Source organism: Halichoeres trimaculatus, unplaced genomic scaffold (assembly GCF_033239565.1).
Source record: "Halichoeres trimaculatus isolate MK-OKI-2021-1 unplaced genomic scaffold, fHalTri1.1 fHalTri1_scaffold_11, whole genome shotgun sequence".
NCBI classification, from domain to species: Eukaryota; Metazoa; Chordata; class Actinopteri; order Labriformes; family Labridae; genus Halichoeres; species Halichoeres trimaculatus.
The window spans coordinates 11,743,874-11,759,524 of record NW_027437189.1 but is presented as its reverse complement, the minus strand read 5'-3'; the positions used below and the strand labels follow the sequence as shown (position 1 = coordinate 11,759,524).

Genomic DNA, 15,651 nt, shown 5'->3' with positions numbered 1-15,651 from the left:
GAGCCCAGCTCAGACGGGCCTTTCGGGCGACAGACCACCGCAGGTCAGTCGCTCCCGCCCCAAACTCCAGCCAGCCTTTTGAAATCTTCCCCTCTGGTCAAGCTCTGCTCTTTATTGGTGGACACAGAGTAACCCACAATCACCCGCACCACCTGGCAGCCTGGTAAGAAGAGAAAAAAAAAATCCACACACCTGGCACACGCACACACTCAAAGACACACACTCAGCAGCACACACTAAAGACCAGGACCGTAACAGTGCTACGTTACATACATTACCTCATTGCTTTACATCCTGCAAAAAGTTGTGGCGGGGGCTGCAGATGGTCTAGTGGTCTAGGTCATGTCCTATGAGGTTCGCCCTTGAGTAGGTGGCCAGCCTGAAGCCACCTGTTTCCTCTACCCACTCACCTATCGTCTCTGATTAAAGGCATGAAGAAAATCCAAAAACTATGAAATTTAAAAAAAAAAAAAAGTTGTAATGAACAAGGAAAAGTTAGTTACAAAAAAAGATCTCCTCTTCATTTATTTTCTTCAAAAAAATGCAATCCTTGGTAAAAGTCACGTCATTACGGCAGGGGGTGCAAGTGGTCATGGGAAATGGAGTTTTTATTATGGAAAAACACTACAGCAACACCAGACAGTTAGTCCTCAGAGGCTTTGATTTTATCCTCATATGATATCCTATTTTATGCATTACACTTGTAGCTCTATCCAGAACACACAAACCTTTTATTACCAGATCACCTTGTGTAAATGTTACGGTTACATTTCCAATCAAATGAGAAAACATTCTGTCCTGTACTGTCCCTGAAGAATCTATTACGCTGACATGAAGAGAGGATTTGTTGTAGCCTGATGTTGAGGAGCGTCTGCTCGTTGAAGCTCAGCGCTGCTGTTTTTACCTGCTGCTTCACCATCAGCCTAACACAGCCCAGTGCTCAAGAAATCACTGTTATTGAGACAAGCTGTCAGGACCCACTGACTGGGAGGAGAGACGGAGAGGAAAACAATAATACTGCAAGAGAAGGGCAAAGGGATAGCTCAGGGGGAAGTGATTGAGACAGTGAGTGCAACTGGTCCATAGCTGCAGCAATGATGTTTGTGACTGAATCCTGACGTGTTTATACCGGCTTGTAACCCTGAGATATGCTGGTAAACTTACTGAAGACAACTTTCCAGTTCCTCTGTTCAATGTAACCTTAAGATCACCTCTATACAGCACATCATTAAAGCCTCCAGGATACTGGGCCTGCTGTATTAATGCTACAGGAGGTGGAACCTATGTAACCTAAACATGGAGGCGTCGATATCTGTAATGTACTCGGACATAAGACATAATATGTTATCATCTCCACTCTAGTGCTTCAAATAGCCCTGAAGGGCACATTTAGAATGATCTTACTTCATTTTCAATTACTTCATTTATTTCCATCTACCCTGGAAGCATATGTTATGAAGAAGCATCTCTGTGGCCCACCCTCATGTGTTTTGCAGTATTTTCACATTAATTTAAACAGGTGATGTGCCTGATAGCCTCAGCATTTGATATAGCTCCGCTGACTCCTGGGTGAGTTAATGTTCATGACGGAGATGGAAAATGGGCTTCTTTCGCGCTCCTTATTTGAGCATCTTTCAAAAAGACAGGTTTGTGGTGGTCATTTCTCTCTGCCTGCAGGGAGTGTGTGAGAGGAGTGCATGATGGGAGACTACTGTATGATTGAAGCTTGTGTCTGTGACTCAGCTGTCACTGTTGGCTGAGAGAAGCTGTAAATCCCACCTCAGACATGCTCTGCGTTAATAGACTTTTTATATCCCTTGTAAATGACATAGTCTGTGTTTTATGGTCTCTTTCACACATATGCACATATACAGTGTATACATAAACTATCAGATGCAAAGCATTTACAGACTTCAGATCTCTGTGCTCACATCCTACATCTCTGTTCTGCCCAGGCATCATGCATGATGTCTCTAATGAAATAAGGTGGAGGATATCAGCTTCATTTCTCACAGGGTGTTTGTTGTTTATGTGGCTCATTGCAGGAAGAAGACTTTATGCCTTTTAGAATTTATTTTACTCTGTTATCACTGCTATGCCTTAGTTTTTACTAGCATTCGCTGTTTTGATGTTTGAGACTTTGAGAAGTTTGACAAAGTCACACAGTCCCAGTCATAATCTGAGGGAATTTGAACTATAAAGGAAGAGCATGCAAGGGTGTAACCATAGGTACTTCATAATTTGTCATCTTACAGTCAAGCTGTTCAAGTGTTCAGACTTATCAGGATATTAATTCATTTTTAGCAATATTACCCACAACACTTCTCACTAAATAAATGTTTTTCTTAATTTTGATTTTTTTTTTATTACAACAATCAAATGTATCATATTCTTATTTTTAAAACTCTTTGAAGTGGACTAGTGTTTACAGTGGCCAGTGGGTGTCAGACAATTTGCAAAAGCTTCAACACAAATGCAGCAGCTACAACACAAATGCAAGAGCAAAACCATGAATGCAAAGGCCACAACAAAACGGAAGTGCGGCCACAACAGAATTTAAAAGAGGTAACTTATCCAAACTGGCACAGTAAAGTTGTAAAAGTAAGTAAATTATTAACTGCATCTGTGGTAAATATAGCTTTGTAGGGGTGTCAACCTATAGCCTTCATAGTACTTATATTTCTTTGTTTGTGTTAGCATCAGGGCTATGTTTATCATAGCTCAAGTTTTAAAAGAAAACAATCATTAACTCACTTTACAACTTTTTTGAGTCCTTAAAAATAACTGTCCTCTTAACTTCCATTGTGGCTGAACTTCTGGTGTGTTGTGGCTTTTGCATGCTGGTTGTGGGGTTTGCATTCATGTTGTTGCTTTTGCAAATCGGCTGACACCTATTTGCCACCGTAAGTTTTAAGTGTGATGACCCACATTTAAAACCAGTGATTAGAATTCCCTTATTTTGCAAGTCAAAAAAAAAGTTTCAAAGGTAATGTTAACACCACATAAAAATTCTTACCTGTAATTTTTGGTTCAGATAAATGCAATGACTTGCCCTTTATGATCTTGACTTTAGGATGTTGTAGTTATCAAATAATTGCTGCACAGCTGTATATGTCTGTACGATGCCCCAACCTGAGGACTGAGGTTTCCAAGTCTTAAAGTGATGACTGATGACTGAAGTTAAATCTTCAGTGAGTTTCATCACATGACTAACATATTAACATGGACAGACTATTGATGAGTTTTGAAAAACACATTGGATGCAGTTTAGTGAGTCAAGGCTTTAGATAGCTTTTCTTTTTTTGCTAAACAGGCCATTGCTTGGATTGAACACTGTACAGTGTCATTATATATATTGCTCTACATACAGTGTTAGGGTGTACTCCTGTGTTCTATATGTTTCTTAAGACATGGGATTAGAGAGACAACTAGAAAACCATTTAGGCAGCAGATAATTAAGATGGTGATTAGATTAATAAATTAAATCGTGAAAAAGTCTTTGACTTAATCCATAACAGTTTGTTTCTAATGTAACAACATGCAGCCCTCCAGTTATAGCAGTAACAGAAGTACCCTATTGGTTGAGATGATTAATAAATCTATACCTGTGTGTTACGGCTAAAGAGGAAGACAACACTGCCTTCCTTCCATGATGTTAAAAAACTCCCTCACACACTCTCTTCACCAAAATGAGACTCTTAGAAAGTAATGAGACAGTACAACCAGAGTTCCTGTTTTTCTCTTCCAACTGAGCTGATGATCTTTGAGGCTTTTTCCATTTCTGCCACCAAGGCAACCAATGACTGTAACAACCACGGAAACCACATAAGAAAAAACTAAGCCAATTCCACTGGTAGCTGTGTTTTCTGATTTACAGAGTGCACAAAAGGAGAGACACTTCAGCCCTAGCAGCACATTCCCCTAACAGAGTCTCCATCTCCTAAAATGAGGAACTTTTCCACATTAGTTAAACCTGATTAACAAGAATTAAATGTTGCAGTTGTACCTTTTATTATGTTTCTTCCTTTGTGTTTTCTTGAAGGTCACCAGTGAAGAGGGGAAAGTTGCTGAGAGAAAAGAGAGGAAGGATGCTCCCCCTCCTCTCATCATGTTCTCAGGATCCCCTGTCAACAGCTCCAAGGGTCTCCACAGACAGAAGAGGGACTGGGTGATCCCACCGATAAATGTGGCAGAGAACTCTCGAGGACCGTTCCCTCAGATGCTCGTCAGCGTAAGTGACAAATCTGATGCTTCTCATTTCTTTTCCCTGCATAACAGGCTGGGATTCCTCCAGGGCTCTTCCCGGCAAACGCTGATTGTAGGTTCATGATGGACGGTGATAAAAGACAGGGATACATTAGCACGTTTGGTTTGTTCTCCACGTCCTCACAGATAATTATGTTGTGTTTCCCTGATGTAATTATAGCCACAAAATCTTTAGGTATTTAAACCGCCCTGAGAAGTTCTCCCTTCAGACACAGAGCACGCTCCACAACAGCTAAGCAGCTGAACTCTCCCACAGTGTGAGGTCCGTTGGGCTCTCAGTGAAACAAATGATTATTTCAGCTCCTTCATGCAACCTTTCTTCCCTTTATCAGACTACTTCAGAAAGGTTGCCTGAAGTTCAGAACTATCTCTATGCCTCCTTTATAATAATACAATTTGTCACACAATCTTTACTGAGGCTGTAATAGTGGGTCTCCAGAGGGATATAAGAATTAAGTATAAAAAGCTGCTTTAGAAGCCAAAATAAGTAGAACAGAAGGCCATCCCCTTTACCCCAGTAAGGTTATAATGATTTTTCACTTCATAAATCAGAGATAATGCTGAGAAAAGTCACCTACATCCATTTTAAAGCTGAAAAACCTCAGCTGCTGTTGGCTTATCATTATTCAGAAACCCTCATCCTCTTGTTTAGTATTCAAGATTACAGAGTGCAACAGAAACTGGCTCCCATCAAATTTCATTTCTGCAAAACTGCTCGTTTTAATAAGTACAGAATATAAACACAGCATGGTGGGGGTTTGAGGTCGGGCCTGTACAAGTCTGTCAGAGAGAGGGAGAGAGGAGAAGAAAAAAAAACATGAATAAATAAAGTGTTGTGTAAATGTGGTGTTGTGTTAAAGCTGTAGCTGCACAGTTTTTTAAAAATTCAGAGATTCTGTCACAGCAAAATGCTCACTGTGCCTCTCTCAAAGCAAAGCTCTGGACTCCAAGCCTGTCGCGAGCGCTGTAATTCATCAAAAAAACATCATTCCAAAAGACCGCTGCTACATTCCCTACTCCCACTTTCCATGTCTCGTTATCTGGAATATCTAACCGGCTTTTTTTTTTACTCGCCTGTTTACAAAACTCTCACAGTTTATCTCTTTTGGGGTCTTAAATTGTGCAAAAGAAGCATTTTTTTCTCTTTTCAAACTCTTGTAGGTTTTTTTTTCGTTCTTTCTTTAAAACCAGGATTCATCCAGTCTCCAGGGTAAATCCTGCAGAGTTGCTTGAAGAAAAGAACATTTTTTTCAGATAGTGAACAAAAACATCAAGCCATCGAGTGGAGAGTTTGTAAGTCTTTGTTTCAGAGTTGAAGTGCGTCTACAGCTGGAGTGTGTCCCATCAGCTGGGCTCCGTGTGGCCCTCTTATCTGAGCCCGCTGAGCCCCTTCAGTACTGCTACAGTAACCACAAACCAGCCAGACAGTTCTGTTGAATCCGTGAGCTGGTCCAACCCAGAGAGGGGAAGGCAGAGGTGACAGGGCAGAGAAAAGAAAGCAAAAGATAGAGAGAATCAAAGGAACATTTGGGAGTATAGTGTGTAGCCAAACACAATCCACTTTGTGCAGTAAATAAGTCCGTCAGGGGCTGCTGGATTGCTGAGAGTGGTGCGTTCAGAGCCGAGGAGAAGTGATGCGTGTTGATGCCTCTGTTGAGCTCTCCGGCTCCCGTCTTTCTCTTTAATGATGACTGGAGGGCAGGCCAAGCCATACTGAGAAGTCAAGATTTTAACAAGGCAACTGCTCTGGGGGCTGGATGGCATGGGGATCATTTTGGAATACTTATTGTTAATATGTTTAGGCCACTTTCATAACTGCCTGGGTGTACTGTTGAGGATTCAGGCTTGTGTGAATGTGTGTAATTTCACCCTGTCTGCGCTCACTCAAAGAAAACAAAAATCCAGCGCTTTAGAAAGAAGGCAGAAAATAACTTTTTTCTGCGTCTGACATTTGATATGTTAATCACATTTAATCACAATCAAGTTCTCTATGGAGTATGTTGCAAAACAGAGCTTGCACTCTCTCTTTCTCTCATCTCCTCCCTTGTCTCTTTCCAACTGTGCCATTACTCAGTGCTCTGTGTGCTGTGGCTGTGTGATGCCTCTCCTAATGGCCTGTGAAGTCAGTCCCTTTCCTAATGGGCTGTTCTGTCATCCAGCGCAGTGCTGAGTGACATGTAGGCAGCGGTCTTCCCCACCATCCCGCCAGTTTCCTCCCCACGCTGACCAAGTTGCCATCAGTTGGACAGGCTGGGTGACAGCAGCCCTCACCTGCATCTCCACAGGTCTGCAGCACTGTCACTTTGATCAGGCTGCCCCGCGATCGGGCAGGTGTCAAGACAGAAGCCCCGGTGACTGGCCTCTGGAGCTTGCAGTCTGACGTGGCTCCAGGGAGATGTTGACTGCTTAGGTAAATTCTTGGCAGGACTGTACTCCTGTTGTTCTCTGAAGCCAAGACAGTGTCAGAGCTCAGTGAGATGTTATTGACTGCTCCTTATTAATAGCACTGCTGAAATAATTGCTCCGGCACTTCAGGCTCTTCCACTGTACATCAAGAAGGACTGCACGTCTTGTAACTCTGTGGCTTAATATAAAACCCTATCAGCCTGTGCTGTCACTGAGCTGGGCTGAATGTAGCCTGTTGTTTTTCAAACTGCAGTTTCTTGCACTGCTGTCTCACTACCACAACAAAAGCACAGCCAGTAAAACACTCTTTGTTTAACTTTTGCCTAATCATTCAATTAAAAAAATAAATAAATAAAAAGCAGTTTTATGATGGCTTAAGTTAAAGGCCCTGTGAGGATAATTTGTTTGGCATTAACTCATTGGCTGTCAGTGACGTCTATAGACATCAGTTTCGATTACAACCGTTGGCTGCCAATGAAGTCTGTAGACGTGGAGGAGGCGGACTTGGGGATGGGCTGCAGGACTGGTGGAGCTTGTCCATCAATATCAGGCTTGTTAACTGATGATGTGACCCCTATAGGTGGCAGTGGGGCTCTCTTTGGATGAGAGATCAGCATGGATTATGAGAAGGAGATGCAAGATGACAGAAAGAAAAAGGCGAAACATTGGCTGTTTTCCAAACCGCCTACTACAACTATGTACAAATGTAGTACGTAGTAAGCACTGCATGCTGCCTACTACTTTTGCATGTAGTATGTAGTATGATGGCTCAGTTGGGTCTGCTTTGTAGTAGTGATGTGTTGGTCATGAACAAGCCCTTTAAAGTGAACGACAGGAGCAGGCTATTGATTGGGAGCCAATTTGTTTTTTGTTTTTTTTGGCTCCCAGACTTTTTATTTTTTTCAAAGCCACTTGTGTTTGGAGCCAATTTGTTTTTTGTTTTTTGTTTTCCATTCAGAAAGAATGAAAGAATAAGATAAACAAAAAGCTAGAGTAATAAAATAAATGAAGACCTAATATACAGTAAATTAGTTACATTGTTTGTGGTAATTAAGGTAATAAGGTATTTTAAGGCAATCTATATAAATCTAAAAGACAAAACAAAATATTTTTTTTTACATCAATAATTCATTTTGCATACAAATTTACATTATTATTGGTAATAGATTAACTTAAGCAATAAAAAAATTGAAGAGCCGCCTGGGAGCCAAAAGAGCCGGCTCTTTTAAGTGAGCCAAGCCAAAGGAGCCAGCTCTCTAAAAAGAGATAGAAAACACCAAAAGTTGTGCCGTTTATTCAAACCATTCTGGAAGGGATTGACTTTTTATTTTTACAGCTGATGGAAAAAACACTTCCATATGTCCATGTATGTTTAAAAAAAAGGTTATTATTGGTTGACATGGGCTTTGATGATTTTGTAGAAGTAAACGCCTCTTTTACTACTGGAAGTGACAAGATTTACCAGGGTTTCTTTCTCATCACTTTACTTCTATCTCACAGAGCATATAATGTTTATGTTGTGTTGTTGTTACATTGCGGAATCATTCCAGTAGACAGTGGTAATTCACAGATACCTGCCGCCCACATGGACAAACAGCGTTAGCGCCATGCATTGTGGGAAACAGTATGCCAGGTAAACTGGTCCGTTACATACTGAGAAATTTTCCTGGATCAGTTAGGCATCCAGGGATTTTTAGCGTACTGCAGATTTTGCAAGTTTTTGCACACTACCAACTACATACTGAAGTTCAGCCTAAATAGTAGGCACTGCTGGTGTAATAGGCGGTTTGGAAAACAGCCATTGCAAGTCAGACAAGCTGAAGCAACTCACACTCTTGGTATGTGTTGGGGTCATGAGAAAAGACCATATATGTAAATTCCAGTTATGAAAGAACAAAATAAGTTAGAAACAAATGTTTTTTCCTGTTGAAAAAAGAGAGCCTACTTTTTCTGTTGGTAGCTTCGGTGTTTACGTAGTCATTGAACATAATATTCTAGTGTTTTTCTGGCATACAGACTTCATCTCCCATGAGCACCATCACCCACTGTTGTAAAGACACAACTCTTGCCAAGGCATGCATTTCTTTATAATTAATCCAAGGAGCAGATTTAGCTTCTCACTTGTTCAACTCACCTCTTACTTTGCTGAACTCTGGCAGCCAGCATAGTGTCATCATAGGGGCTTTCGGTCTAAGTGCCGTAAATAGATTTGTGTTCTCTGAAGAAAGTTATCCTGAGAAATAGCATTTAGAAATAACCAAATAAAAACATAATCCTTTTTGCCCCTTTTCTTGGATTATGAGCAAGCAAATGTATAAAAGTGAGGCTTTTTCAAGATCGCTTATAAAGTCTGCATAGTGCCCTCAAGACTCTAACTAATGAGTCCTAACCTAACAGTATTAAACAGACACTTATTTATATGGTAAAAAAGGAGCTGAAATGTTTCTCCATATTACCCTGATTTCATAATTTGCCTCATTAATGCACCCTCTAACTGGTTAAATGGTTCATACAGTCATAAAGACTCATATTCATAAACATTATGCCAGGCAGCAAAAGAAATAGTGATGAAGCATGTTTATGTAAGTAGCACTGAAATAATTAGCATAAACAGAGCAGGCAGTATAGTGCCATCTGCAAGTTCTATGAATGTGAACCTCAGGCCTTATTTCAGACTGGAGCTTGTGTCAGTCTGCGCTCTTTTCTGCTTGTGTAAGTTGCTAATGGGTTTTGTAAACTATATTGCAACAGTGAAAAAAAGAAAAAAAGAGCATTGGTGTGCATTGCCCAGTGAAGTTCAATGTAACTCTAATCATAAAGAGCAAGATCACATTGAAATGCCCCAGATCTTCAGTTGTTATTTTGCTAGACGATGCCAGATAAGTAGACCAGCAGCCTTTTACCATAAAAATGCACTAAAGCATGCAAATGAATGAACAAATGTACCCAGAGATTCGTGGAGAAAAGAAAGATCATGCTGCCCTAAAACTTCTCGAACAATAGGCTACAATTTACTGGAGAGAAGGAAGTCTATTAAAGTATATTTAAAAGAGTTAATGTGACTCATTTCTACCCAGCCCTGCTAACAATGGATGAGTATGAGTAGTGCATAATGTTTAACAAAAGACTGAATGGAAATCTGAAAAAGAAAGCCATGGAGAGGAAACATAAATACAAGCCTGTTCTGGAGGAAAAAAAGGGATGAAGTGATCCAGAAAGACTAAAACAAAGAGTAGAGGGGAGTGATTTTTCAGAATAAACAGGTGTTCTTTGCCGTTCTCTTTCTTCCACAGCCAAGCAGCCATCAATAGCATGTAAGGGACATTGATTTTTCACAGAGGCTTTTTGAAACCTTCCATTGATCCACACACTTCTCCTACGGCAGAGAGGCATTGATTTCTTCTGCTCGGGTAAATAAAGACTCAACGTAGCCACCCCCACCAGCACCACCCAACTCCCTTAACCCCCTATTAGAACAGCCATCAGCAGAAAAATGAACAAAACTCTGATGAAACAACAGTTTAGCCTGTGAGCTGTCGAGGCTATGAATAAATGTTTGTCCAGTAAGATGCCTTCTTTATTGTGCTGCTGACATGTTGGAAATCACAAAGACGAAGAAAGACAGTTTTGGAGTCCAAAGTTGCTGGACTTAAAGGGAACAAAACTAATGTGAGACGGACTATAAACTGGAAAAAAAAATGAAGCATTTGATTTAATTGCCAGAACATGATGTGAAGACTGCTGCACATGTGATACCGCATTCTTTAATTTGATGTAAAGATTGGCCAAAGATGATTAGCCTAGCTTGGCATTAGAACTCCAAACAACTATTTTACACAATAGTGTAAAACCACAGAGTGAAAAGCGTGCATTAAAGATTCTGGTTCATAGACAAATTCATGACATTTGGAAAGAGCCTAATGCCTGAAAGATGCGTCTGCAGTGCGACTCAGTTGTGCTGCGTCTTGACTGTGTTTGTCAACTTACACCACCTGTGTGTTCAGTTTGACAAGCAGCATGACTGACAGACAGCTGAAGTCACAGACTGAGAAGAGAAAGAGGTTCCCACTACATTGCCAAGTCTCTCTTCATTCATGTTGGGCTGTAAAACTTCAAACCTGTAGACTCCTGGTCTGGCTTCACTCATTATGTCTGTTTGTCGTCGTAGTCAAGCTATATACAAATTGATTTTGACACAGTCTGTTTTATTTTGAAAGTCACTGGGTGTTTTTGGGTAGTTTCCGGTCACGGCTTCCTGTCCCGCTTGGTTTTTCCTATGCTGGATTCAGTGGCAATTGCTCTAGGACTGCAAAGGAAATTCAGCTTCCCCTAAAACATCCCCCAAAAAGTGGTGACATATACTGCTGTGTGTACATTTAATTGACAAAATACGCACGAGAATTCCTTCGTCTTTTGTTCAGAATCAGCTACCTATCACAGGTAACTGGCTCGACCTCCTTCTCGTTCCTCCCCACAGCGTCTCAGTGCTTTAACACAGTCCGACCCTCAGCGTCTTCTGACTTCAGAGGGGAAGCGTAGAGTGGGTTGTTCCACTGTGGGACTAGACGGTCATTGGGTAAATGCTGGGCTTTGTCCCGCCCATTGGATGCCTGGATGCTTGGCTTCTGCATGATGATTGGATGATCTGTCTGAGGCAGAATCTCTTTTTGATTGACAGTGAAATGAGCCAGTCAGCGATCTTGAAGTAGCATCTTCTCAGTTGATCTGGACTGATCAGGAGGCTTAATCGATCCCCAGCAAGTTCACCTGTCTTAAAAACGACGAGCGTTGAGAGAACACTAATCCCTGGAAAAAACACCTGGTTGGTACAACAGGGTCACAGATCATTTTCTTGAAAAGGAACGGAGGGTAGAATTCAAATAAATAAACAAATTTATGATGCAGGCTAGAAAAAAATGAGCTTCCCCTCCTTGACTGACCAGCAGCCGCCACTGGCTGAATTTATACATCACAGCTCCGTGTCCGTCAAATATGGAACGGCTGCATATTACCTGCAACACGACGGACCAGCCACGCAGACGTACTGCAACATAACAGATTCTGTGTGAGTTGACACAGTGATTTGAATGAAACCTGTTTGATCCGTTTTGCAATGGAACGGAGAGGCACTGCAGACACATCAGGTGTATTTTAGCCATAAGCCTAGATCTTTGTTACATGTGCGCTAAGCTAGGCTCATCGTAACTTCAAGTTCAAGGAATAAATATTACTATGCTATCACTTTACCACTTGGCTCTTAACAAGACATGAATTTAAAGAATTTCTCAGAAACACAACATGTGACTTCTAACATTAAAGGGCAGCCTTTTCCTCACATGGGACTAGCTTGGGTGTTTCCAGACACCAGGAAAACGTAAAGAAGCATTCCTCTCAAAATTAGTCACTTCCTGTCATCCCTTTTCTTCTAAATCCCCACACATTGCATCACTTCTGTCCTTGTCTTTTATCCTTACTCTCCTTAAAAGTTGGGTTGAATCTCTTCTAAACCCTTTCTACTCTCAGTAACATTTAGGTGTTTGCCTTACAGACATTATTTTAGGAAAGAGGATGTTTTTATTGAGAGGTGGTGGAAAGGATGTGAAAATGGGTACTTCCCACCTTAGTTTTTATTTTTATTGGATAATATTTCTCAGGGAGATTTTTTGGTTCAGTCTGCCAGCTGTCCTTGAAACACAAAAGCCAAGTGTGGATGCATTACTTATATTCACAGGGTATTGTGCTGATTAAAAAAATACCATAGAGGAAGAAAGAGCTGCTCCAGGAGCAAGTGGGCAAATGAATGAGTACTTGTCTGAAGCTCTTCGCTGACTGATATGATGGGAAAGAGGTTCATTAGATACACCACACTTTTATGGATAAGTCATTTATACCTCTAATTTGTTTAAGGCATATTTTCAGGTAGTAGATTCTGACATATGTAATAAAAAGGGGCCTTAATGTTTAACACATCATTTGACTGGATGCATCAGGTTGTGTTTATTGTACTCGCTGCAGCACCTGAGCTCCATTTCATGCGTCTCTCTCGGTGGAGCATGTTGAGAAAAGCGTTTTTCGAACAGAATGAGAGAAACCCCCCGCCCCTCGAGGTGTCTGCTTTCTTCTCTGCGTACATTTACCAGTGATTAATGACTGCTCTGCTTCACTGACAGACATGGCAACAACAAAAACAGCAGAAATACAGACAAATGAGGCAAAAATAAAAAATAAAAACCTCTGAAAGAACAGGAGGAGCAAAAAGCAAAGAACTGTACAAGTGTGCTGAAGCTGGGGCTTACTGCACCAGAGGATTGCAGCTGAGTTGAAGACATTTTGGATATGACGGAGAAAAAAGTGAAAGCAGCAGAAAGAGAGAAAGGAAGTAGTGAAGGAATACAGAGCTAGACCAGGATTAGAGGCACGTCTGTGTTTGTGTTTAGGTCTGACAGACTTCCCGGAGAACTGCTATTCACGGCCTCTTCTCTAAAGTCTAATGAAGCCTTCTGGCATCTGCCACCCCACCACCCGGCCAACACCAGCACTGCATCGTTTCAGCCGGCCGCTCCATCCTTCTCCTCCCTCCCTCCTGCAGAGACATATGCTTATAAGCATACTCACTCAATCACAAACAAACATACGCATGCATACACAGGCACAGAGAGACATTACTTGTCATACACAAGCTGCAAACAAAGGATCAGCAAAGCGCATGTGCCATGTTGTTGCTTTTGTATATACTCATTGTTCAGGGTTTTGTTTGGTCGCGTTTCTGCTTTATCCCTGAACAAAGAGAAGAAACAGCTAAGCCAGAAAACAGGACTCCTTCTTGTTTTTTTATTTTTAAACCTTGTCCACCAGATAAACCACATTATGATGAAACACAGAGGTACCAGTGTTTCAGGATCTCAGTCTGATACCGAGCTTGATCACTGAGAAACCACATCACTGCCCATATGGAACGCTTTATGAAAGTAAACGCATCTTCAGGCAAAAATAAATACAAGCTGTGAAAATACTGAAATATGCAGCTCCATTAAGTTTATCAAACATGACCTGTACAGGATGTGCACTGCTGTATATATATTTAAGCATATTTTGTCCAGGGATATGTTTTGTATTGTAGTCTCTCAATGTTTTCGCACACTGCCAAGGTCCTTTTCTTGGCAAGCACATAATTTCAACACAGTGCACACACACACACTCTAAAAACTATCAAGTCAGGAGAAAAAATAGAAACAATAAACTCCTTTCAGATATGAGTGGACCTCCTTTAGAGTTTGAAGAGGGAGAAAAGTAAGTAGAGACCTGTGTCGACTCAGGGGGAAGAGCGCAAACAGTCAGGTCAGCATTTCATTTGCTCTTTGATTTGCTCTGTAACAAATCCTGGCTGGTTCTTAACTCCTGACTTTTTTGTTTTATTTCACCTCCTGAAGAATTCATAGGGTATTTTCTCTCCAAACCCCAGCTGTGAATTTTATGCCAGCACAAGCAACCCTTGTTTGGAGACACTGCAGATCAGTTTCCCAACCACGGTTTGCCTTTCAGTTATCCCCTGTTTTAGCTACACAAGGCTCATTGCTTTACAAGTTTCAAGGCAGTGGGCTGGAGGGTTATTTGTTGGTCCACAGTTTGGTTCACAATGATAAAATTAAATTAAAAAAATACCTCTCTGAATATAAGATATCTGAACACCAAAGTAATGGTCTGTCAATCACGATCCAAAGAAGAGGAAGTCAATTGGCTTTGGTTATTCTTTGACTTTCTGTCCAGTGCCACAATAAAGATGATATTTTTGGATAAGATCATTTCAGCTCTAGGCTGTGATTTTAATACTGCCATTTACAAACCTGTTTACCTTCTCTTTGGCATGATTATCAAAAAAAAACACTAAGTTATTGGGTACTTTGAATCTCTTGGGCCAGCAAGGATAACATATCCGAATTGGGGGAATGCGCTTAACATTAAGCACATGCAAAAGTTCAGAAAAAATCTAACAGTGGACACAGCTGATAATTCAGGATTTAAGATTGAAAGAGTGACAGTGAAGTGCTCCAGCCCTGTGAGACACTTAATGGAATAGTGTATAACATTTTGTTTTCAACAGGAGACTGTGGGGAGGTTGAGGTAATGTACTGGCAGCCTCAGAACAGAGTGTCTGCAAGGGCCTGACCTCACTGTCTCTGCAAAAAATTAATGTTCTTACACTTACATTAAAAAAAATGGAAATTGTGGCTACTGGACAGCTAGCTCTGCTAAGATGATCATGAGAATGCCGGAAGCTACTGGCAACCTCTGGCCAAAAGAAAAAAAAGTCTATGTTGAAGTGCTAGAAACTACAGATTTAGGGCTCTAATTTCGTGGCACAGTGCAGGGGGTGCAAGCCTGGCCAGTGATAATTTTGTGCGGCGCACCGCCGTGCGCTGCCATTTTGACAATTTGGTAGACTGTCTGCGCAGAGATGGGTGTGAAGGCGCGCCAGGGGAAGTTGACGGCGCACCAGGGGGAGGTGTCGGCAGATTCATGTTGGCATAGTGACAATCTCGTGCCAAAAAAAGTGCACTGAAAGCTCGCCAGCTCCAACCTGGTCTATCCTCGATGCAAAGCGGAGCACACCCTCAGCAGCTGTAATTTGGTGACAGGCGCACATGTGCGCACATGTCAACAAGCCGCAGAGGCAGTTTTCCAGAGTGTCAGGCACATTTTAATGCAATAACAATCACAGCAATCACTATTTAATGTAACAGTGTGAACCAGCATACATCTGATGTCAGATTAAAGCCGTTTGTCATAATGGAAAGTTAACCTGGCGGCAGCTGGAAGTTTGATGCTCATCTTACAATTAAACAATAAACAGCCTTAATATCTGATACTGAGAAATAACTGGCTTTTCTCATTTCATTTAATTCAAAGAAAAGAGGGAGAGAAAAGATGAAGAAAAAAGAGACAAAATAAATGTATGTCACTCAGGATTTACCCGTGATT

The 15,651-nt window shown here is 41.2% G+C and overlaps 1 protein-coding gene across 2 annotated transcripts in view; it reads left to right on the top strand.

Moving 5' to 3' along the window:
• The window catches only part of LOC141799037 (cadherin-4-like), a 283,324-nt gene that overhangs the window by 198,992 nt on the left and 68,681 nt on the right, over positions 1-15,651 (top strand). For both annotated transcript variants that reach the window (XM_074681080.1, XM_074681079.1), the window contains one exon: positions 4,043-4,231. In XM_074681080.1, coding sequence (XP_074537181.1) covers positions 4,043-4,231 — 189 coding nt within the window. The remainder of the gene's footprint in view (positions 1-4,042; positions 4,232-15,651) is intronic.